This window comes from Anopheles darlingi, chromosome 2 (assembly GCF_943734745.1).
Source record: "Anopheles darlingi chromosome 2, idAnoDarlMG_H_01, whole genome shotgun sequence".
NCBI classification, from domain to species: domain Eukaryota; kingdom Metazoa; phylum Arthropoda; class Insecta; order Diptera; family Culicidae; genus Anopheles; species Anopheles darlingi.
Genome location: NC_064874.1, coordinates 79,473,751 through 79,498,366, shown reverse-complemented (window position 1 = coordinate 79,498,366; position 24,616 = coordinate 79,473,751). Strand labels below are relative to the sequence as shown.

The following is a 24,616-nucleotide window of genomic DNA, read 5'->3' as shown; positions in this document are numbered from 1 at the left end:
GGTTGCGGTGTGCTTTCTAGGAACTACGTCGTCTTCGGATCGGACATCCTGGGCCGCAATTATCGACGAGATGCAAAATGTCTCGGGGATCGACCGACCGTGGAACGTATCGTAAAACGCCAGCGGCCTCCGACCGCCGCCGCCGCCGCAACATGCCGCAAGGATCATCGATCGTGATCGTGCGCCGAGAGATGATTTATGTGTGAGGCGGCGAGTGAGAGGATGGATGAGAATCGCCTTGGGGCTCGCTCCGTTCATCCCAAACGGTTGATGCGATGAGGATCAGATTGATGTATAATAATCAAGCATTAGAGTATTAGAATCTTCTCCTTTCTTTTAACCCCACCGGAGTAGAACCGTGGGCACGAAACTGAAACATAAAGTTTCAAACAAAAACCACCCCAAAAAACGGGTTCGTAAGCTCCAGACGACTCAAGGGTGTGCGAATGCGAACGACGCGACACACGCGAGGTTTGCGTTTTCAAGGTCCATCCAAGGGGTTCTTCTTTAACGCCGCATATTGCCAGCGAAGGAACTGCAAAACTGTCTACGCAGACTGCGAGCCAGGTATCCGGGGACCGTCTGCAACCGGACCGGCGAGACGGAACCGTTTTGTGTGCGTTTGTGGATTTCCGTTCTCTGATTGTAGGGTTGTCTCGAGAGAGAGAGAGAGATTCCCCAAAACAAAAAAACCGAAACCGAAATTATTGCTCGCATCTCATGGCGGCCAGACACGCGAGGATCCGACGTGAACAAGGATGAAACCGGAACACTCCGGAGGGGCTAGGTAAAAGGATCCCCTGCGAAGCGCCGTGCCGTGCCATCGGCACGCCATCTTTTGACTTTTGATTGCATTCTGCGGTTTGCTCGAGAAGCCGCCGCCGACGACGAGGAGACCGATTTCGGAGTTGTTTTGGAGTTCGATTTTTATGATGCGGATTACATTTACCTTTATCGCGGTGTGCCGGCCGCGTGGTGGTCGCGCTGACTGGCAAAAGTTTGCCAGCAAAATCCGACCCAGGCGTTTACGAGGCAACGATTTTTGTGGTTTTGTCAATAACCGGTACCACCGGCATAACCGTTTTATGGCAACCGTTGTAGCAACCAATCTCCCTTTTTGACTGCCGAGACCTCCCGCTTTTAGTTCGCTGTTGGCACATAAACTCCCATTTAACCTCCGCAGAGATCATCAAGTTAAAACACGAGATCGGACGCAGCCTGCTCGCGATTTGCTGAAGTTTAATAACACTCGAGGGATGCGATCATCATCATGGCGGTGAGTGCCTCGAAAAACCGTTTTCCAACTTCGCTCCGATCGATCGAAACGAGTTCTCTGGGCAATTTGTTGCTGATCCAGCAGCAGCAACACCTGCTTCGGGGCCTGCTGTTGCTGGGAATTGCTGGGACCCACCATTCTGGGCTGCCAAACAATTACTCTCAATCAGGAGTTTGCAGCTTAAAGTGTGAACTTTTGAGAATCGGTAATTGATTACTAATGAGAGTTCCAAATCCTAGACACCCTCTCGGCACCCCCTCCCCTTCGAGCATGAAATGAAGAAGCTGACGGTGCAGCTTCGGTGCTACAGTTGCTTCTAATGATGTCGAAGGGACAGCACAGAGCGTGTACGAGAGGATGAACGGAACGAAAACGGAAAGCAAAACAACAGCAAAAAATTCGAAACTAAATTTGAACTCCCGATTCGCCTCACACCAGACGAAAGGGTACTTTTGGAGGGGGGCCACGGATTCTGCGGTCGATTTGCTGACCTCGATCGATCGTTCGGTCGCTGGCCGCGCGCCGCGAAAGACAAATGAGTGTGGGGCCCACCACTTGGCGGGCAATGGAACAATGGAGTTGGGGAGAACCCTGGCAGGGACTGGAGACTGGAGTACGTAAGAAGTGTAATTACGTGCACCTCCACCACCACGGGCCACCATCATCATTGGGCGACTAGACGACGGCGACGACCAAGTCCACCATTTGCGACGGTCTAATTTGGCTGCTGCTGGCGGGCGCCAATCGCTGTGAACCAGCGATGGCGGCCAGCCAGCTCCGGGCATTCCAGCCAGCTCTTGCTTTCAAAGTCCTGAGTCCGCGGACGGACGAAACGGGCAGAAGGCGCAGTTCTTGAAATTAATCACCAACCCCGTCCCGGGGTGCAGAGTCCAGAAAGAAAGAGAGCGAAAGAGAGAGTCCAGCGATGATGAGTGTCTGACCGGGCCCGACCAAAATCACGGAATGCTTTTATGCTCGCCTTCATCTCGTGCCTGGGAAGTGCCTGCGTGGTGCTCTCGTTCGCTTCGTTCGCGCACTCGTCCGTCTTATTGGGTTGATTTCGATTTCGAGCGAGGCGAATGGTGCGTGAAACACCAAACATTCCAAAGCCCTTTGCAGCAGCACCAACCGGCAGTAGTAGTAGTAGTGCTGTGTTGGTGTTGGATCCCAAATGCAGAGAAGCAACACATAGGCGGAGATGAGGTTGAGGTGAGGCGTACAGTTAATCATTAGCTTGCATGAAATTACTCATTACTCCGCATGTTGTTTGGTTGGTTGGTTGCGTGCCGGCGACGCGCGAATTCCTCTTCGACATTCGGTGATCGGTGGTTTTTGGGTGGTGGTCGGGGAAAAGGACGACCACACGGAGGGAAAGGTAATTATCACCACACCAGGCAGGACCTACGTCCTGGTCCTGGCCATCCAAAAGTATCCCACGAGAATAGGTCGGGGGGGGGGGGGGCTGACGTGCATAATTATGCCAGCATGCAGTTATCCAGACACGCGCACGCAGACACACCCTGGCGTCGGTGTGGTTCGATGATTCGATGATGATTGCCGCCGATGCCGGCAAAAAAAAAACCACACCGACCACATCCCGCCCATTTCGGTCACAATCTCCGCCGTCTCCGGTGAGAGATTGCGACGTTGGACGGGGCGATGGTTGGTTGGTTTGATGGATGGTGCGTGTACGCGAGCAACGGTGACGGAGGAAGAAGCGGTTTCGTCCGGATCGGTTTGACGATCGCTGCAACGATGGTCGATGATGGTTAGACATCATCACCCCGAGGCCATTATGCAATTTTTCCTCGTCTTGTTTTTTTTTCTCTTTCGTTCGTTCGTTATGCCTTCGCAACGGATGCACGCGGATGCTGTGCTGCTCGTATACCTTTTGCCGCAGTTGCTGGTGGTGTGCCGGATATGCCTTTATCGGATTGCCATCGCGATGCAATGCGGTCGGTGGAGCGGTTGGTTTTTTGGTCTGACGGTCGCTGGGTAACCGATCATCGAACACCGGAGGAAAGGAAAGGGGGACGGGGGCATAACACGTACGTACAATGATCGGCATTCATCAAGAGCAACGCTGAAGGGCCAACCGGAGGCCTGGAACGGCGTTTTTGTCGTTGCCATTCGATTCCGACCACAACGTCCGTCCGTCCGTTCGTCCGTTCCGTCGGATGAAACGGAAGGGAATGTTGCTGCTGCTGCTGCTGGTGATGGTGCTGCTGGCATGCCATTGCGTTAATGGTGCATAATTCGTCGTCGAGGCCGCGAGAGCGCGACACGATGTCAAGTGCCATTGAGCGATTGTATTGCATCAGCGCCTATCAACAGGCGTACTTGGCAGGTTCGAGTTACGTTGCAGCAGCAACAACAAAAAAAAACATGCAATAAACGGTGATGGTGATGATGGTGGGAATATGTTGATGTCATGTACGGCAGTAATGACTGCTAATAATTGGGAGGAAGGAAGGTAAAGAGAGTCTCTTTTCAATACTTCGATTCCCTATATTTAAAAACCCTTTTAAGAAGGCCATGATGGTTTGAAGCGTCGAACCGCGGACCGCTTGATTGATAAGCGAGCGCGCTACCAGATACCGTATACCTACCTTCATTAACTCACCGCCACCGTTATTGTTACAAGAACCCATTTCCTTTTGGTCAAATACAGTCCAGAAAAGTGACACGCGGTCCCAGCGCGGCGCTTCCGTTCCGTCGAAGGTACCGTGGACACAAAAAAGGTGAAAAATTAATCAACCAACCGGACAGGGAGACGGGGAGTCCGGTCTGCACACAAATGCAGAGGCACTACCGCCGCCACCACCAACCAACGGTCCATTTGATCGATCCGTCACTGTCACCAGCCTTTTGGCATCATCCACCGGTCCAGCGCGGACCTTCGGTCGACCGACGAGGACGATGCGGTCCTTGACGGGCAAATGGTGGTGTACACCACACTACTTGCTACCACACCGGCGGTGTCCACCGTTGACCACGCCGTTGATAAATGATTCCATTTGGCCAGGCCGACCACAAATATGGCTCGGCGTTTGGTCGTTGCCACCATTTCCGTGCCCATCTCCCGTTTGAGTGATTTCGAATGGTGGTGGTGCATTCCGTGGGAACGTCATCGCTACCTCGCATCATCCCTCGCACTCTGCTCGTGATCTGTCATGGGGACACACACACACACCGGAGCCAGGATGATTACATCTCTCGGTGACGCTACCATCGGCGCGGCAAGGTAATCGAGCGGAATTAATCATACGCGGTAGCCGAGATGGAGGGACAGAGGGACGACGACAGTTCTGCAACATTGTCCGGATCAAACCGAAGCTAAAGAAGTGTTCTCTCCGGGACCTGAGGTGTCCACACATAGTCACTCCACCATCACTCTAGATCATTTCTGTACCCGGCAGAAGGGGAAGGGCACGCCGGTGGGGGTTCGCTTCATTTGCTGCTGAAAATGCGCTAATGATTGACTGGATTCAGTGCATTAATCAATGACATGATCAGCGGAGCTTTCTCGCCTGGCGCAGGCTAATGGAATCACATCGAACGATTCTCTCTTCCCTCTCGCTCGACATCTCGGGTTCCTTGTTCTTTTCCTCACCACCCTCCCCGCACTCCCTGCACCCTGCCTCTACATTGCAGTTGCCTGCGGTTATCTTATCTTCGGAAGCGCGGGGCTTCCGCGCTTGAAAGTGGCCGTCTCGAGTGGCCTTCTTCTGTCAATTGCAATTGCGGAGGGGTTATAGGAGTGAGGGGTAGGGGGTAAGGGCCTCTGGTTTTGAAATTGATTGACGAGCCGGCGGACGCGCGCGATCGGAAAACGGTGAACGGAATATTCATTACGCAAAGTGCCGTTCCCGATAATTATGCATTGCTCCCGGGTGCACACCAAAGTGCTGTTCCATTCACTTGAACGATGAAGCCCAACGCAGTGGATGTGCACTCCGGCCTGATCCGCTGGTTGGTGACACCCGTACGGCGCTCAACGGGAAACGGGGGGGGGGGGGGGGGACCTAATATCTGGGAGCAATTTAAAACTTTATGTCGATGCTGCTGATGGTAGTAGCCGCTTCTAAGGGAAGGGGCGTTCGAGGACAAGGTACATGGAATGGAATAAAATGAGGCCGTACGAACAACGGTCCGAAGGCGAATACAATGCACCGCACCACCACCACCATCAAGAGTTGACGTGCAAAATCATTATCATTATAGCGTGTGTGCATTTGGCCGCAAGTGATTTGTGGCCATAAATCAAAAAATGCAGGTGGTTTTTTTCACTCAGGGGTTGCCGATTGCCGATGTGCCGCGATTCTCGCGCCATTTTTAGGTCCTTCTCTTGGGTATCAAATTTCTTTGGCCTGCGCTCGTTCGCTCGCTCGCTTGTGATTCCTTCTTTTGCGGTTCTTCGTTTGGTTCTGCAGCACCCCGAGGGAAGGTTTGCAGTTTTGTGGTGCGTGTTCCAGGCAACAGCTTCGCGGTCGGTCCAAGGTACCAACGGTACGTCCGTCGCTCAACCCTCGCTCGATGGTCTCATGCACTCTTGGGTTTTTTTTTATTGTTTTTCGAAATAATCATTTCTTACCAACCGAAAACCAACCTCGTACAATGACCGAGAGTATGTTGCGTAGAACTGGAATACCTTTGCCTCTCTGGGGCAACAGCATCACACCGTTGCGTGCCGGGCACCTGACACTAAGGTGTCTACCGAGGCACAAGCGAGACCGGACCGGAGCGAGCCGTAAGAACACAACCCGCTCGCTAAAAGAGTCAGGCATCGGGAGGAGGAACACAAACGCGCCGACCTGCCAGCCATTCCGAATGTGTCACTAAACGCTTGTCGTCCGCAGCTTCCTTCGCAGGAAGACCACCATCCATCCATCCATCCATCCATCCATCTAGCTAAATCCACTTTACGTTTCCTGTTGGTCGGAGCGGCCGCGCTCTTGTAAGCGCTTAAAAGCTGACAAGACCGACCGACGACGGTCCGGACCGGACCGGACCGTCTGTCTGGACCGACCTGACAGCAGCCGACCGGCGCGATGACGCGACCAACTGAGTGAATGGAAAGGAATGTGTTAAATATAGCAACATAACACTAATTAATGTTATTTCTCTTTAATGTAGCCACATGCCGCGCCACGTAGCAGAGAGGCTGCGAGGACGAGACGAGGCGAGAAGCGAAGTGAAGGACAAGACACAAAACAGGAAGAGGCAAAAGAAGCAGAAGCCGAAGCAGTGCTGGCACTGGATGGACCCAGGGGCTGATCCATGTAAGGGAATGCTTCCCCCATTCCTCGCCCACCGTAGGATGTCGTGATATGTCGAAGAAGAACCCCCTAGGGCGACGACCACGACGACGGCGACGACGACGACGGTCACGAGAACTAGAACTGTCAAAAGCGTCTTACACCAAAAACGCGTCCCTGTACCCGGTTGGCCACGACGTACGGACGCCATGCGAAAAGTGTGATTATTTTATCGCCGTTCCAGCGTGGGGCGAAGGGAGAGAAGAAGCAGAGAATGGAGCGGAGGGACCTTTCTTCCATTCACTGCGACCGGGGAGTGGGGACATTCCTCCACGGGTCCTCCCGAGGGGTAGCCGATGGGCGATGAATAAATTATTCAAATCGAAGCCATCGAAACGTCGAAATCTCTGAAGATCTCTCGGGGAGGCTCGGGGCCTCAGAGTCCAGTCCACAACGGTCCATCGGTCGATCGGTTGCGTCGAAATGAGCGAAGCTATTAAAAATTCGTTTTCTTTGCTTCCTTCCCGGCCAGTCGAGCGGCCGGAGAGCTCCTCGAGAAGCATCTTTTCTCCTATGCAAATCAAATGAGCTGGAAACAGCCGCGGAACGAAAGACGGCGCGCCAAACTATACCCTGTCCATCGGTCCGTCCATCCTGAAGCCATTCCCATTCCGGGATGGTGTTTGGAATGGTGGTGCCAATGGCGGTGAAGAGCCGAAGCAGCAAAATACAAAACACTTCCAGTCGTCCAGCGTCAAAGGCAACCAGCCAACCGGCCAGCGTCAGGCCATTCAGCGTGTGACAACGCTGACGACGTTCAAACGTGGCCCATTCCATCCGGTGCCATCCGGTGGGGCCTCTCGTCGTCGTCGTCGTCGTCGTCGTCGTCGTTGCCAAAGACGCTTATCGCAACGCGCGAAGCCAAAGCGAACCGTTTATGTTATTGTTTTCTAATGATCTATTGAATTTTAATGGGCAAATCTTCAACTCCCCGGGTCTCTTCTGCTCTTTCTCTCAGTCACTCTCTTCCTATGTCGAGGAAGTTTTTTTTCCTGCTGTCCGTCATGCAATACAACCCCTCCAAACTTTGGGATGCTTTGGGAACCCTTTGGCAGGCCGAGTCGTCGAGTCGTCGAGTGTCGAAAGTGACTCTCTGGTGCTGGTGCTGGGGCACAGAAACAGAAGAAAAGTCAGCGACGGTGGTGTAGCGAGAGAGAGATAACAAGTTCCAATCAAAAATGGTTCACGGTTAGTGTTCGCGTCCGGGAGAAGTTTACAGCCCAAGAAAAAAGAAAAAGAAAAGGTGCACCTCGACGCTCCTCAAGTGAGCTCCAAGTTTGGGGGTTCCAAGTTGTTTGTTTCGATGGGAAGCTATTTGGAAGCCAAAAGAAACGCCTATCAATTGAAGCCACGACAGCGGCAGCGCCGTTCCACCCCAAATCGTTGCCTTGTTAAAGTGGCTCCGTGGCCTCGAGTCTGGCCTGACAACTTCCGCACTACGCGCCACTGAAGACACACACACTCACACACACACACGCACGGAGAGAGAACGCACCCTCTTTCAAACTCAAGAACGCGTTCAAGTTTGCGCATATTTTTTCCACACTTTTTTGGCATAAAATTTGCATTCTCAAACTTCCATCCCCGGGCAGCGTTGAACCAGGTTGAAGGGTTGTTCTTTGTTGTTCAATGCGTCGCACTTCAAGAGGGTGCACACCTTTCACGCAGAACACGGAACGTGCTAATGGAGTTTTGGTAGGAAAAAGGGCAAAAAAATCTGTTGAGAAAAGTTGGGTCCGTGAACGCAAAGGCAAACAAATCACAGGAGAAGCGTGAAGCATAAAATACATAAAACCTCACTCGGCCATTACGGCAAGCGACAAGCGACGCGAACGGTCGGCTTCGGGATCGGACTCTTACTTAGCACCTTTACAGCAACCCCGGGAGATCCCGACGAGGGGGTTTTGAGTAGGTACTAGCAGCAGTTCCGGGGGTCCAGAAGCAGATGTCAAAAACAAAAATATTAAAACATTACGGAAAAAAGGGCAAGAGTTGGTCAACCGGTTGGGGGGAGTTTTCAATTTTCCCTCCCCGAACTCCTCATTTCCCCAGGGACGCACCACGCGCTAGAGCTTTGGCGATGTTCGCACACTCCCGAACGCACCGAACGGAGGAGAAACGATTAGACTAATGGATGGACGTGAATCATCCTGCTAGCCATCAGGGCAGGGAAAGTCCACCATCGGAAATCGGATACGCGTCGAGCGTCCAAGGCACTAACCGAGTTGGAGGTGAGTGTTACACACACACACACACACACACACACACACACTCACACCTGGAGGATGAAGTGCACAAAGTCCAGAGCAGAGAGGATACGACGTTTGGTGTTTGGAAACTGAAGTCGCTGGCGCGCAGTACCGTGGCGGCCTCTGGCTCGAGATTCGAAGTCGACTTATCGAAGACGAAGAATCAATACGAGGTGGTGGTCCACCAGCGGCAGACACGCGCACCACCGCAGCCCCGCAGGTCACGTCGATATCGATTGCCCAAGACGGTCAAGGAGTGGCCGCCTAAAGTTAATTTTAAAATGTTGCCGATTCGCTTCAGGGTCCCCCTCGTCTTGTCTGTGTGTGTGAGTGTTTCCGTTTCGCCTTTTGGCCGTGGTGGATCGGTTGGTGGAATTGGTAATTATATCGTTCACCTCAAAGGTGTACGTGAGCCGTTTACGCAACGGTACCGCGCTCCTCCTTTCCCGGGGTGGGAGGAAGCCACAATCGATTATTGCTCTGAAGGTTCTGAAGGTACGGAGGCCGTTGTAGCAGTCTCTGGGCATTCTCCGTGCACGTGCACTCTGTACGTTGTCTGTGGAGGCCTTTTTGTGAATAAACGGAGTGTGGATAAAGTGAAAAAGTTCCTTGCGCCTTTTGCGCTTTTACTCTTTGCCCAATTTCTCGTCCTCCACAGCCCTTTCTCCACTGCAGACCACTGACGGAACTGACGCACTGCAACTGCACACAAACAATCAGCAAAAGTGCACACATCGACAGAGCACCCCACTGCCCCGCCAGTTCCAGTTCCAGTTGTTGGTTGGGTGTGCGGATGAAATTACAAAAGTTTCTTTTTTGTCTCTCTGTAGGGTTGTCCTCCCCCCGCCCGGACAGGAAGTGGAAAAGGAAGGACCAACCAAAGGCGTGAAGGGTAAGCGAACGTTGCACAAGGAATGCTCCCCCTCGCCGGGGGAAATGCTTTTCAGACATTGCAGACAATTGAGGTCGATTGAGTTTTTCATTTTCGTGCATTCGACATTCCGCACACGATCTTCACTTTCAGCCAGTGAACCCCCAGCGGGGGGGGGGGGGAGGTCCGGGGTGTTTCTTGACCCCGTTTTTTTTTTCAGTTACGCCATTTCATATTCATTGTGTTGCTGGTGCTACCCAGGAAACCGTGTCAGGTTACTTTGGGAGTGACGGTACAAGTTTCTGCATAACATTACACTCTACGATGATCGATTTTCGGGCTTTTCCAAGATGAATTCTCTCTCTCTCTCTCGCAACACTTCTATCCAGTCTCGTCTCGACAACAGTTTTCTTTCCGGTTGCTCAAAACGCAAATTAACGTTTCATTGCATGTTTTACAACCTATCGGAGTTCGGAAGTTGTGCTGTGCGGCTACTGCAACGAGTGCAACGAGTGAACAAACATGATGATGATCATGATGCAGCAGCAGCAGCAGCAGCAGCATCGTCAGTCTCACCAGCAACAAGCTACAACAAGCAGGAACGAACTCTTCTTGAGCTCCAAAGGATTGGCCAAAGACAAAGTTTTCCAAAATGTTTCCTTCATCCCAGCAAAACTATCCCCGCACCAACTTTTCCGATGCTCACTCATCCAGAGCCTCATCCTCGCTCTGTCCTGACACTGGTGGACTGCAGTGGACCTCAAAACATGGTTCGAACGATGGACCAAGCGAACGTGTTCTACCGTTGTTGCTGTGGTTGTGTGTGTGTGTGTTGTGGCTGTTGGACGAGTTGCTGGAGCTGGATCTTGAATAACCAAATGAAAAGAGTTATCGACAAGCAGCTGACACCGCAAAGCGGCCCCCTTCTCCTGGTTTCGAAGATGATCAAACAAACTCTTCTTTTAGCAATTGGCATGTGCAGTCAAGTGGTGAAAACCAACCAATTTTCGAGTGTTGAGTGTGTTAACAAGCAACTCTGCAGCAGCAGCAAAATTAGCTCGGGGATCGACTTCGTTTGTGGGCGAATTTCGTTTCGCAAACTTTTCACCCGGGATACGACAGCCGCCGATCTCGCTGTCGACGACGACTGTTTGCTGTGAGAACGAGAACGAGGGGAAAGAGAGAGAGAGAGAAAAAACCGGACCGGAAGACCGGACCAGTTTCGCTTATCCTCCGGTGGTAAATATTGATAAATCGAGTTCGATAAGACGCTTCGTTCGCTCGTTGCACCGCGAAAGAAGTGACCTCTGCTGCTGCTGCTGCTGCTGCTGCTGCTTCTCGCTTCATCTGCTCCCGGCACCGGGGCATCTGCATTAGCATATTAATGAGTGGTGCCAACAGTGCAGTGGCGCAGGAGCAACGGCCATTCGCCCGAAATGCAGGAACTCAATTAAAGTGCCCGCGAGAAAGAGGCTCGCGAGCTTCCTTTTTTTTTTGGTTGGCGATCCATCCTGGAGCGGAGAGCCGCCACTAATTGGCAACGTTTTTAATAAAATGGCCGACACTGGCGGCCATTGGACGTCGTCATGTGCGAACGGAGTGACAGCAGCTCGAGCCTCAGGAGGCGCTTCTTTTCTTCCATTGATATGCTCTACATGTTGTCGTTGCTGCACCTTGGCCCTCGAAAAACCTTCTCTTCAGCTCGAACGAGCCTCGGGACGATTGATGCCGTCTTTCAATCGGTCACACCTTGAAGACACACACACCTTCGTCTCTACCGACATCCTTTTGTGTGTGCGGCTTCCATGACGACGTTTTCGCGTTTTCCCGTGAATCCAATTTTCCACCGCCAGCCGCCAACAAACCGGAACGTTGTCGCACCGTCGAGTGGAGGGAGTGCGAATAGCGATGCGGCAGAACCGACGACCGACCGAGAGACGAATATCGAGCGCCACAACCACCTGTTGTCTGTCTGCTGGCCAATTTGGTTCCTTCCTACCAATCCTTGCGCTCGACCCAGGAGTACGTCTGCAGACGTGGAGCAGCTCGCCATTTTCGACTCTCTTTTCCTTTAATTTTCTCCCTCCGTGGTTTTCTTTTGCAATTCTATTTTTATGTTCCTACTGCAGGAAGCACACACACGCATGAACACCTTTATTGAAGGTTCAATTGCAGTTGGTGAAGCAGTTTGCATAATCGTTCCGTTTAATTACGGAAGCATCAACAGCGGCAGCAGCCAAGTGCTCCCGTGCTCTTTCGCGTGAAGATTCCATGGCGGCGCAAAATGGAGGAATTCCATGCTGGGGGTTATGCTGCGCACTTGCTCCTTTCGTGTGCTCTTCAACTCGCGCACTGTGTGTGTGTGTGTGTGTGTGTGCGCCCTGCGGTAGTAATTTCTCGCATGTTTTTATAATTGGCAACGAGCGAACGAACGAGAATCGATCGAGTTGTGCGCTGCTGCTCGATCATCATGCTCCCCCGGGGGTGAGTAAATTATGGTGGGATAATGAGTCGTCCGGTAGAGGTGCGGATAGTGTGTGTGTGCGTGTGTATCGAGTATGCACTTTCGCGCAATTTATTCCACATTTTCTCATTAAACTCCGTACCGGGCGTCGTGGAACTCCTTTTTTTTTCTTCTGCAGTTTGTAGTACGCCTGCGGTATGCTCATATTATGCATCGTAAATTACATAAAAACGTGCTCGCATTTTAAAACACACGCACGCACGCACGCTCGCCCAACTTTTAATTAGAACAATGTTGTTCATAACGCTGGGAGCAGCAAAGTGCAAAAACAATACAAGACGTTGATGGCCACGTCAAGCCACAGACAGTTGATGAGCATTACAACTGACACAGAAGTAGTTCTTCGTTAACTACAGCACGTCCAAGTAGTGCGCACGGTTTGACGCTTGGAATCTAAGCAAGCCTCGTACTGTCACCGGACGGACAATGTTTTGTTGATGAAAACCGCAAAAACCTCGGACGTCACAAATGCGGCGTCGCTAGAGGATACGGTCGCCAGCGGACAATTACAACGAATGCGGCTTCTGCGGTGATGACCGCCGACTGACCGCAACCGCGCCCAACCACGCGACCGATTTGTTCGGAATGACAGCGCGGACACCATTTTGAGTGCTGTGAGCTCGCAAGCAACAAGCGACATGCACACGCAATCATTGTTGTTGCTCCAAGGTATGTTCAGACAACGTTGGTTGATGATTCCGGACGTCCCGTCGAGAAAACACGGAAACTTCTCACGCGAATCTCCGGGAATTCCTGGAAATGGTCCCGAAAATCGTTCTCAAGCTCAAGCATAATAGCATTGGGTTCCTAGCAGTGGTCTACTAACGCGTCTACGCCTACGTCACGCACCCCCTCAACTTACCTGTGATCTCGTAGATGATCCTGCCTCCGGAACGCCTTCAGACAGATGTCGCACGAGTACGGCCGCTCATCGGTGTGCGTTCGCTCGTGGATGAGCAGATTGTACGATTTGGTGAACTGTCGGTTGCAGAACTTGCAGATGAACTGTTTCTTGGGCCGCGAGGCACGCCCCGGTGCCCGCAGCAATCGTCGATCGAGCCCGGCATGCATACCGTGCGGTGGTACGCCCGGTGGATACACTCCCAACCCGCCCGGGGGAAACGTGAATGTACCGGCGGATGTAGGCGATGGTCCGGGTCCACCAAGGAATGCTCCCGGTGGTCCATACATCGCGGGTCCCGATTGTACACCCGGTGGGCCGCCTGGACCGCGGGGTAACAACATGGCGGCTGCGGCCGCTTCCCGTAGCGCTAGTTCCTTCCGTTTGTCCGCCATCATCGCCATCAGCTCGTAGCTGGAACCACGCTTCGGTGCGTGACCATCCTTCGAGAGACCGTCCGGTGGTCCCGATCCTCCGCCATCCAGCACTCCCGGTGGATACATGGCCGTTCGAAGGGCACGCGATGGTAGCACTGGGACGAAGGCGGAACTTTCGCGTCCATGGTGTGGTCCGGCAGGACCGCTACCACCACCACCACCACTAGCACCTCCACCACCATTAGCAGCACCACTGGCAGCGGCCGCGGCCATCAGATGATGCTGGAAGGCGAGCTGACTCTCGTAGCCACTGCTGGAGGAGGATGCGGTGCGGCCATTGCTACCTCCGCCGCTGCCACCGCTACCACCGGATGAGCCCCGGATTGTCGGTGAGGTCGGTGGACCACCACCACCACCAACCCCGACGGCACCGGCCAGGAACTGATCGATGCGGGATGAGCGCGACAACGTCGCTAGACCGCGTTCCTCCATCGTTGGTCCCTCCGTTGGCATGCTGCTGCTGTTGGCGGCGTCGTTCTGTGGAAACGAAGAGAGAAAGAGAAAAAGAGAAGATGAAGAAGATGTCAGATTAGAAGCCAAGTGGAAAGTGAGGAAAGGCCAGTGTGTCTGGTCTGGTGGTGATTTATGGGACCCCCATTTTGAGGGAACGAGGTTTGGTCCGGGATCCCCGCACCGGCCATTTGCATTCCTCATCAGCACCTACTACGGTCCACAGTTCATTCCATTCCGAGGAGAATCCAGCATGATCCGCTGCGTGTATGTGTGTATCCGTGTGTGTAAGACACATATGTTCGCCGGGCACTGGCCGGTCCCCGAGGCACAAAAGACAAATATTGACGCTTGTTTACACACCCTCGCCTCCCTCGCTTTATCTTCGGCCCCCTCGGCCGTCCGTTCCGGCTGACCGATGGGCATAGTTATGCTGCGCAAACAACACCCCGAAAATGCTCTGGCTGGCTGGCTGGCTGGTCTGGTCTGGTCGATGGTTCGAAACGCAAAGCAAACGAAACAGACCCTTGGCTGCGAAGCCCTTCTTTCCCACATTTCGGTGCACATATGGGCACATCTTCTGCTCTGTCTGTCCGTGTGTGTGTGGTGCGTCGGGATGCGGAAAAACAAAACAAACCAGCAACAGCAGCGAAGCGAAAGGATGGCCAAACAGAACGTGACCCACGAAAAGGAGCTCTCGACGCGGCCCCGGACGCGGATACGCCATGTTTGTGCATTTCGTTAGCGGCCCGAGAGATCCTTCGAATGCCGGGATCGTGAAGAAAGCACTGCCTTGGAATGCGGTGCGGTCGCTACAAATGCAATCGATAGACTGGAGACGCGCCAGCAGAGCAGTATGCTCTGCTCTATGGTCAGCGATCATTAATGGTGCCGCACTGCTGAGCGTTGGAGCGCTGTTCAATTAAAATGCTAAAACAACTAACAAACCATCAAGAGCAAGCGGCAGCTTCCCCCGATGGTTGCGTTCGCATAAATCAACCTGTTAGCTGCTACCTCACGCCTCATTAACGCACGACCTCCCATCCCATCTCGCCAGTCCAGTGCCACCATACCACCACGGAGTGGTGTTACATGGAGCGCGTTAGCCACCGACTGCTGCCGACTGCTGCTGCTGCTGGTTTAGCATGGCGGTAGCAGTGAGCTCGCGCCGGGCGCGCATTTTCAAATATTTCATTTTTAATATCATCCATTGCCACTTGTTGTACCACTAACCACGCGTTACGTACCATGTTCGTGTACATGGTACCTGGTGTGTGTGTGTGTGTGTGTGGGTTTTTTGTTGAGAGATATGAGCGACGTAGAAGTGGAAGAAAACGATGGAAACAAATTTACGGCCAACACCTCTAGAGACAGCGGTGTGTGTGTGTGTGTGTGCTTGTACGTGGCACGATGGGCTGAATGAATTAGTAATTAGCAGCAGCAGCAGCAGCAGCAACAACAACACCGGTTGCGGCAGATGTGGAGCGTACCAAACAGCAACAGCAGCAGCAGCAGTCTTCCAATCTTCCAATAAATCATTTCGCATGCTTGGCAGCGTTCTTGAGCATCGAGAGGCGAGTGGCAGGTGCAGGTGGTGGCCGTTCCGCTTCAAAAACAAAACAAAAAAAAATGGAACCATCGCCCAACCAACCAACCAACAGGCAACAGAGTGTCAGAGGTGCGCACCTTGGCGGCTACCAGTGTTGACGTCAAGTCGAACCAGGGATCCAGGGATTATAGACCCTTGGCCTTATGACATGCAAAACCTTTCCAAGGGGTGGTGTTTTCGTTGGGAAATTTTCATTCATTTGTGCATTCCAAAAAGTATTCCGGGTACATCTGGACGAAAACTGAAAAAAAACTTGGTGAGTTGCGAAACTTGTTGATGTTTATCGTTTTTTTGTTAACTATAACGCTCTTACACTCTGACTCAATCGTAACCAACTGTTAACGCTCTAACCCTGTTAACTAATACCAACTCTCTAACTAACTCTCTCGTGCATCCACCGTCTCCCTTATATACCCCGTTGCTAACCATTCTTCAAGCAATGGTAGCTTCGATCAACTGCATCTTCAGCACAATTTTATTTAGCACGATACCAACCTTGTTTTGCCAAAGCGAGAGCATAAATAAAAGGCTCATTCGGCCCTCATTTGTGCAGCTCTTTACATCGAATTTACAACCGAACTGGAAATCGATCGTAAAAAAAAGTTTTCATCCTAATACCTGACCACGAAGGGAAATTTATTTTAATCTCATTTTGACCGCTTGTATCGTAACGTTGCTATCGTGGCTAAAGCACCTCAAAAAGGGATATTCCACAATCGAATGCAATGCTCCCTACAAGTCGTGTCATCGTGGGTCACGCTTAGAATATGCCCTCCAAGCCCTTCCCTTCGTGGTTTCTAAGTTCTAAGTCCCACGAGCAAACACACCCGCATTCGGATGTCCGATAGCACGCGGGGCAAACGGGTTTTCGCCCCGATCCAGCATTGCTGGAAGCAAAACAAAAAACCAAAAAAAAAAAGGAAAAGAATCCCGCCACCTAGTCAGCCAGCTCGTACGAATCGTGGACTGCATTGGCGCAGTTGGAGACAAATGTTTTCCAACCCATTGGAACCGCGCGCTATCGCGCTACTCTTCTCGCCCGCTCGCTCGCTCGCTAGACGACGTTGCCATTGGCCCTGGCCCGAGCCCGGGTTCGGGTCAACTCCCGGTCGGTGGTACTCTGTAAAGCTCCTCTTCCCTTATCTTGTTTGAACACTTCTTCTGCGAGCACTGTGCACTTTGGCTGGCTGGCTAGAGCGATGACGACGACGACCAACACGATCACGTCTGTTTGTCCTCGGCATAGCGGGAGGACTGATAAGAGAGAATGAGCCCTTCGGGCTGCTGCTCCTGCTGCTGCTGCTGCTGCTGCTGCTGTTGAAGCTACTTCCATTTCCATTCTGCTTCTGGTGCTGCTGCTGCCGTTTGCGGTACTCAGGTTGATTACAATCCATTTAGAGGTAAATAAAATTTTACCGCAACCGGTTCCACAACTCAAATGCATGTTGCTTCCGGAGGGCAGCACACGATTTCGTCGTTCTAGCTGTTTGAGGTTCGATTTTCCCCAATTTGCTTATGGCGATGATGTTTTTGCTGCTCACTAATGGAACCTTCCCCCTCGCGTGTAATGGTGCACTTTGACCCAGAAGGTTCGTCGCAAAACGTATTCTTTTCGCCTCCAAATGTTCCATTCCAATGTTTCCTCCCGGACTGAATGAATCGAGGGCGCGCAGAAAAGTCTTCTCTGCGAGCACCTGTGCAAAGTTCCGGAACCGATATCCGGAAGGATTATTTCTGGTGTACGTGGCTGGTGATTCGTTGGAATACTGGAGTCCTCCACAAAATGTGGAATGAACGGATCGCCGCCACCATCAAACAATAACGCGCCAACAGCCGAGAGAGGTCTCCCCATGTTGCAGCACGCAGCACCAAACCACGGCACGTCTTTTGTGATTTTGGGGAAGGGAAAATGGAATTTTTCATTCAACACATTTTTCATCGAAAATTCAAATTCCGGCGGCTGGCTGGCTGGCTGGCTGGCTAGCGGTCTCCAGCCACCGTCGGGACCTTGAGCATCCGCACCCTTTTGTTATGCAAAAATGGGCCCCGTTCGGGCGACCTGCTGTGCGCGATGGTACTCAAGAGACGACAGGCCAGTCAGTATAGACGACGACGACGACTCGGGGGGGTTTTTGTGATAATGTAACGGCGTGAAGAAGAAGAAGAGGAAGAGGAAGAGGAAGACACCAGCTTCCCATGCCCACTCGCCGTTTGCCGTTTTGTGTGCGAAAGGCATTCGAGATTCGAGGAAGAAGCCATCTGCGAGAAGGTCTTCTCGGTTTTATCTGTTTTATGACACTTGGCTTATGAAACTGGGAACTCATTTACGTTCATCACGCTGCTCCGGGGTTCCACATCAACAACAATTCTCTGTCTCGGTTCCTCCAACCCGCTAACATTCGGTTGGAAACCCTTCCGCTCGTCTCTGGCGTTCACATCGTTCTCATTCTTCGCCTTCATGTTTGTCTCGACCCACCACCACCTGTCACCTTCATGTGGTGCGTCAGATTCTGGGGAAGCTGATAAGGAAAATGAAACGCACGTCACTCGGCACGTTAAACCCCTCGCCCTCCCCTCGTGGGCTTTGTTAATTGTTGTGGAGCGACGCAATCGAAGGGATGAAGGATGGCAGCCCTCTCGGATGTACTTTAACTCTCGATCACGTGCTGCTGCTGCTGCTGCACGCTACTGATAAGCGCAGCATTAGCATTGCCGAGGAGGTCGGGCGTTCTGGCGTCCATGGCATGCAAGCATACATTATGCTTTCACGAAAGGTTCTCACACACTCACTCAACGTTCCGTTTGGATTCAATTTAGATTAATCGGAACTGGTAGTCACAGTCCGTGGAGGATAGGCAGACAGACAGCCGCGTTGCCGAAAGCGCGGCCATGGCGGAAATGCAAACTTCTTCCAGCCTCTGGCCCATGATTCCAGCCTCTGGCATGATTGGCAAATGGTTAATTCGTTTCCTTTTCGCCACAGATGCCGTCGGTCGGCCCCCGGGTTGGTTTGCAGCATCTTAATGCTATCTTGCGGCTGCCATCTTCTTGCTGGCCACATTCCTCCCCAAAATGCTCTTTCTCTTTCTCTCTCGCCCATCTGTTGTCTAGGCGCGGCGTGGTGCGTCGTGGCCGCCATTTTAAAGCTATCGCGGTGTGTGATGTAGTTGTTGGTTGTTTGGTGATTTATGGTACGCCTGATTTGACGCGGTTTTTGATGCTGCGCCCCGCGAGATGCTGACCACCACCTGAGCCGCGGGCTGCCGATCCGACCATCTGCCAGCGACTGTCGGCGACTGGAACCCGGGAGGTGAGGGGATAGCGCTTTTTTTGTTGTTGATAAATCAACGGCCAGACGGTGCGCTCCATCGCGGTGATTCAATCAAACTGATTGTAAAACCCTTTTTCCACCGCCTCTGGCTTCTGCTCCATCCCTCCCCTGGGTGGGGGGGCCAGAAGGCCGCCCAGAGGCCCTGGTCTGCGCTGGTCTCTCCTGGTGGTCTCGGCACCGCAGGGTTGCGGTGCGACGTAGAAAGGAATCTCGGTCGCCGTGCGGTGGCCACGGTTGTTGTCGCTGGCGCTATTGTTGTATTGCCTTCGCCTGTTGCTCTATCGGTTTCTTTCTCGCTTCAACCGGTTCAAACCTCTTCTGTGGCTGACTCTAGGTCGAAAGGGAAGACTGTTGTAATGGAGGTTGGAAGGGTGGGTGCTTCTCCTCCCACCAATAACGCTCCTAATTGCATCGAGAGAAGCACAGAATCGTTCGCCAGGCGGTTCGAAACTTTCCAGCGATTTTTATGGCAACGTTTCTCTCTCTCTCTGTCTCTCTGTCTCTGTCTCTGCCTCGAATCATTGACCGCTGCCCCTTAATGTGTCGGGAATTGAAGCTCTAAATCCAAAATCCAAATCCCCTCCCACCAATAAAATCATCGCGGGCACCACCAGCGCCGAAAAGTTGAAGCAAAATTTCAACCGTTAATCAAAATTCCACCACACTCAAACGGTTATTACCGATTCGAGAAGATCGATCAACGCGGGTCCGGCCAATTGATGGCAACTCCACCCCCACCGGCACCAGCAGCCCCCGTGCACATTCGCTCGAATGATTAATAGAGACTCCAGACTGTGACTCCATCGGTAGCAGTCCGTTCGCGAAACAAACTGCGCCCACAACTCCATTCAGGGGTGGCCATACTGATGTGCAAAAAACGTAGCAGCAGCAGCAGCAGCAGCAACAGTACCGGACAGGAGGGTTTATGCCAAGGGCACAAAAAGGCACCCGGTCCGGTGAATGCGCCGCTCGGAGCTGAAGACAATATCACTCGATTCAGCTCGCGTAGAGGGTGGTCAAGTTCTGTGTGCGTGTGTGTGGTTGTGTGTGATGACCGCATACTTGAAGAGGTCCAGTGGTTCGATCTGCAGCTATGTAGACGCGAAACGAAGAAGAATGGTTTGCCATTCAACTTCATCCGCCCGAACGGTCGGTTAGGTTGTCGATCGAGGTTAAAATGTTGCATCGACCGCTCTCCAGAACACACACACCATCAACCGTTCTGGGTCCATCGTAGTCGTCGTCGTCGTCGTCGTTGTCGACGTCTGGGCAAAGGTAACTTGATGCTTTCGCCCGTCACTTACCCATCATCAACTCTGCTTGGAATGATGAAGATGAAGCATCTGCAGCAGCAGCAGCAACGTCGTGCTCGAAGGCCACACCGTGGAGTGGAGTGCCTTGTACGAAGTGCAACAAAGACCCCCGGGGGAAGGGGGAAGGGAGCCAAACCAGAGGGCTCGAAGGGTGAGGTGAATTGCGGGCAAAACATGTTTTTGCCTTGGCCCGCTTGGCTTCCGGAATTGGCCGGTTGGTTGCTTTGCAGCCAGCAGCCAGTACAAAATGTGTTTCGTTCTCGGTGCGCCTCGGATTGCTGCAGGGATTTTGTAAACAATTCTCGCTCTCGATTGGCGGCATTCTCGGTCCATTTGTTCGCTTCGTTCGTCGTTGCGCGCGGTTCTACAAATTGCTACCAAGTAGTCGTCATGTCATGAAAACGAAACACAACCGAGGTCTCCGGGGGTGAAGTCGTAGTCGCCTTGCCTTGCTGCTTGCTGTTAATTGTTCGCCGAGATGTTCGACTTTTTTTTGTGTTTTTTTGCAACTTGCAAAATGTTTGACCTCCCAGAAATGGGAAGGAGGGGTTGGTTGTGGCCCCTCTGGAGGCACATACACACACACTCGCGTGCAACCACAGCAAACATAAAGTATGATTCAACGCGTTACAGCTCGCGCGGCCCGCATCGTCAGAAATCCGAATCGAAGGACCGCTTTAACTCCGCTCAGTGGACATGCTCCGGACCGAGAGCATGAGATAGAAAGAGACCCCCCGCCTTTTCGACTTCTCGTGTCTCTGCATCGCCGCTCCGCCTGTCAAAGGCTTGTCACTTGAAAAAGTCGTGAAATCGGCAGCAAACAACAGCAGCAACAGCAGCAACAGCAGCAGTCGCCAGTCCGAAGGAGCTGTAAAGTGCTTTTAATGTGTCCGAACACCAGCGAACCACCATCCCTCATCTGGAGCCCCGCACCTCACAACCGACGACGTTGCTCGACGATCGAAACGCTCGCCGTTCGGCGCAAGATGGAAGATGCTGGAAAGAAGCATGCAGCAGCACGGGCCCGAAGTGGACCTTCAGGTCGGACCTTGTACGTTGGTTTCGCCGCGTTGGTTGCTGGCAGCGCGACGTAAGTCGAAGCGAAACCGACGCCGAAAGGGTCCTTCAGACAGAGCGCTGGGCTGGCCACCGCCTTTTGGAATTCATTCATTCGATTTCACGATTTCCTCGCGAAGAGCATTTTTTTTTTTTGCATAAACCATTAGTAATCCGATGCAAAGCGACCTGAAGTCGTACGGAAGCAGCACGCCGTCGGAGTGTGCCTTAGTGCGGTCGTAATACTGGCGGGTGCAGCATCAGTTTCATGCGTATGCGTTACGTAGCATAAAGCAACTCCCACTGCGTCTGATAACGGTATCTGCGGTGTTCCTGATGCTTGATAACGAAGCCAACGATTTGCCAGTTTTTTTTTGCACCCAATGGGGGGATTGGCCAATGTTTTGACTAATGGAATTCAATTAGTCCAACAACCTTATCATTCGTGCACCTCTAGAGGTCTGCAACAGCATTTCGATTTGTTTTCCATTTTTCCCTCCCCCTTCGGCCCTTCTTGGTGCCAGGTTTGGTTCTCGAAATGAATGTCCGATCATCCCCGGCCCCCAATAAAGGGGGTGCCGCAGATAAGTGATCCTCGATCCGCAGATGCAAAGGTACTCCGCGTCGTCGTTTTTGGGTAACATTCACGTAACAATTAATTCGTCGCTGGAGAAACATAAATTACAATTAAAATCGCGCGTTTTCCGTGCGCTCTCCTTTATCACCCCTCCCTGCGTCCTGCGTACCAAATTAATGCTCCATCCCGCGCGAGTCCCTCTCTCCCGAGAGAGAGAGAGAGAAAGATAGATCCACACTCCACCGAGAAAGAACGGACAACACGCGGGACGCGAGCATTCATTATCGATCGAGAAGGGAAGTCTCGCGTACCGAGATGCGAACGTTCCGATAACCGTCGTCGTCGTCGCCGTCGTCGGACCGTGGATCGTTCTTCTTGCGCGTGATGCTGTGGTGCAGGAACGGGTTGGTATGCGTAACGAGCTTACAAACACACACACACACACAGACAGACATTCGAGCGAACAGAAGCGTTAGAGGAGAAGGTGTGGAGGAGCATAAAAAGGGGAAGGCCTCGGGAGGAAGGCCTCGGGAGGAAGGCCTCCCGGAATGCCGTATAGTGGCCAAAGCAGCAGCAGCAACAGCGGCAGCAACATATCGGAGTGTGCGCAGCCTCCAAAAAGACGACAGCTTAAAGCCCGGTACCGATGAGGTGCTGCATGAAACATTGTTGTGTTGTGTTGTGGCCAGGGTTGGGCTGCCGAGGCATATCTTCGTCGTCATCACCATCATCATCAGCATCAGCATCATCATCATCATCGTCGCCATCACCGTTCATTCCGTTTCTTGTGTGCAGTTCGTTCGCCTTCTTACGGCCACAGCCGGCCGGCCGGGTTCTCGGTGTTTGGGGAACGGAGGACAGGTCAGGCTTCTCTTTCTCACACTCTCTCTCTCTCTCTCTCTCTCTCTTCCGTGCGCGCTCTTTCTCTCTCTCTCTCTCTCTCTCTCTCTCTCTCTCCCTCTCGGTATCTCGTGAAGGTAAAATGAAACTGATTGTTATCTTAACATTTTTTCAATTTATTACCGCTTGATTGGTATGCGGACTGAAATGCGGCCTCATCGTCGTCATCGTCCTCTTCTTGGACTCTTATCTCACAGAGCAACAGCAGCGGCAGCAGCAGGAGCAGCAGTAACAGTAGAGATGAGAGGGAACCGTGCAAAGAGGTTCCGATTGTGGGTGAAGATGGTAAATGATAGGTTCGAGCGAACGTTGCGCGAACGAAATGGTGGCGTGCGCGCGCGGAAGGGGATCAAGATAATGAACGGTGACGGTGGCGGTGGCGGTGGCGGCGGCCTCGGGAGGCGGACCTCTTCCAACTCCAAGCTCCCCCTTCTCGGTCGATTCTGTCTCGCTTTTTTATATAAATATATTTTTGATGAATACAACCGAGAGTGATGTTGGAGCTGTTGCGCATATTATTCCCCACATTGCGAGCTCTCTCCTAACGGTACACCGGAGCGAACGGAGGTGACGGTCCCATCACAGGAGCCCGGTCTGCTCTTCCTCTGCACCGGCTGAGACCCGGCCACCGAATGTCTCCACAAACACCTTAAAGTGAAGAGCCATAAACCCAGCCCCTACTTTTCGGAAAGAAGAAGGGTAGAACCGGGTTACTTTTTTGGAGGGGGGTGTTCTGGACAATCCTCGCCGTCTCTCTCTCTCTCTCTTTCTCCCACGAGACCGAGCCTGAGACTCGTAAAACTTTAATTTAATAGTTTTGGAAATAAATTAATTTAAACTAGGTATCCGGGGTGATGGTAGAAGAGGAATAATACTGCAACGTCCAAATGCCCCGCAGAAGTCAGCCTCAAGTGGCCAGCAAGTGCCCTTGTTTCCTCCCTCCCAAAATATTTCGCGTCAGATCGTCTCCGCGGTCAGTAATCAGCAGCAGCAACGACGATGACGATGATGCTTGTTGTGATTCGCTAAAGAGGAGGCAGTAGCACGATCACTCGAAGGCCTTCGAAGCCCCTGGACCGCGTCTTCGAGGCCTGGTGGTTACGCACTGTTCGACGCTGGACGTCTACCACGCCCCAGACAACGGGCGAGGCGGAGGAGGGGCGCGGGAATGCAACGCACCGACCGCACCGTGACCGGTGCGGTGCGCGGTATAATTTTTATAATTTTACGATACCATAAAAATTAAAGTAGGAAAGTCGAGCTCAACCCACCAACACCACCACCACCACGACTATCTCCATCAACCCCCCACCTTGGAACATACCCTGGTCACTGCTGTTGCTGCTGCTGCTGCTGTGGATCATAAAATTACAAATCTTCCGGTGCGCCCTCTGGAGGCGGAATGCCAATAAGCATCAGTGGAGGGAGAGGTCTTTTCATCTTCCACAAGCTAGAGGAATTGCGGGCGTTGTCCGCGGTGCAGGAGGGGTAAGAAATGTGAAGTTTTAATTACGGACATTGATGGGTCTTTCGCGCCCTCGTTAGCGCAAAAAAAAAACCAAGGCGGTTTTGTGAGATGAGATGAGGCCTAGGACGTAGGCAGTACCGGACGTCAACCGAACCAGCTGCCGGAGCCGGAGGAGACCGAAGAGTGTTTCGTTTGTTACCACGCCGATTGCACCACGATTGAAGTGATTTTAATGGCGAACGGTAGGAGGAATTGCATGAATGTTTAATGTCGCGTCGCATTCTGGGAGGAATTATCGACCGCCGTGGCGACTCCGTGGCATCTTGTTAGGGGCAG

General features: G+C 52.5%; 1 protein-coding gene across 1 annotated transcript in view; it reads right to left on the bottom strand.

The window, feature by feature from the left end:
* LOC125960038 (protein bowel) overlaps positions 1-24,616 on the bottom strand; it is a 43,676-nt gene that overhangs the window by 11,100 nt on the left and 7,960 nt on the right. The window contains exon 2 of the mRNA XM_049693187.1: positions 13,101-14,053. Coding sequence (XP_049549144.1) covers positions 13,101-14,029 — 929 coding nt within the window. The 5' untranslated portion in view covers positions 14,030-14,053. The remainder of the gene's footprint in view (positions 1-13,100; positions 14,054-24,616) is intronic.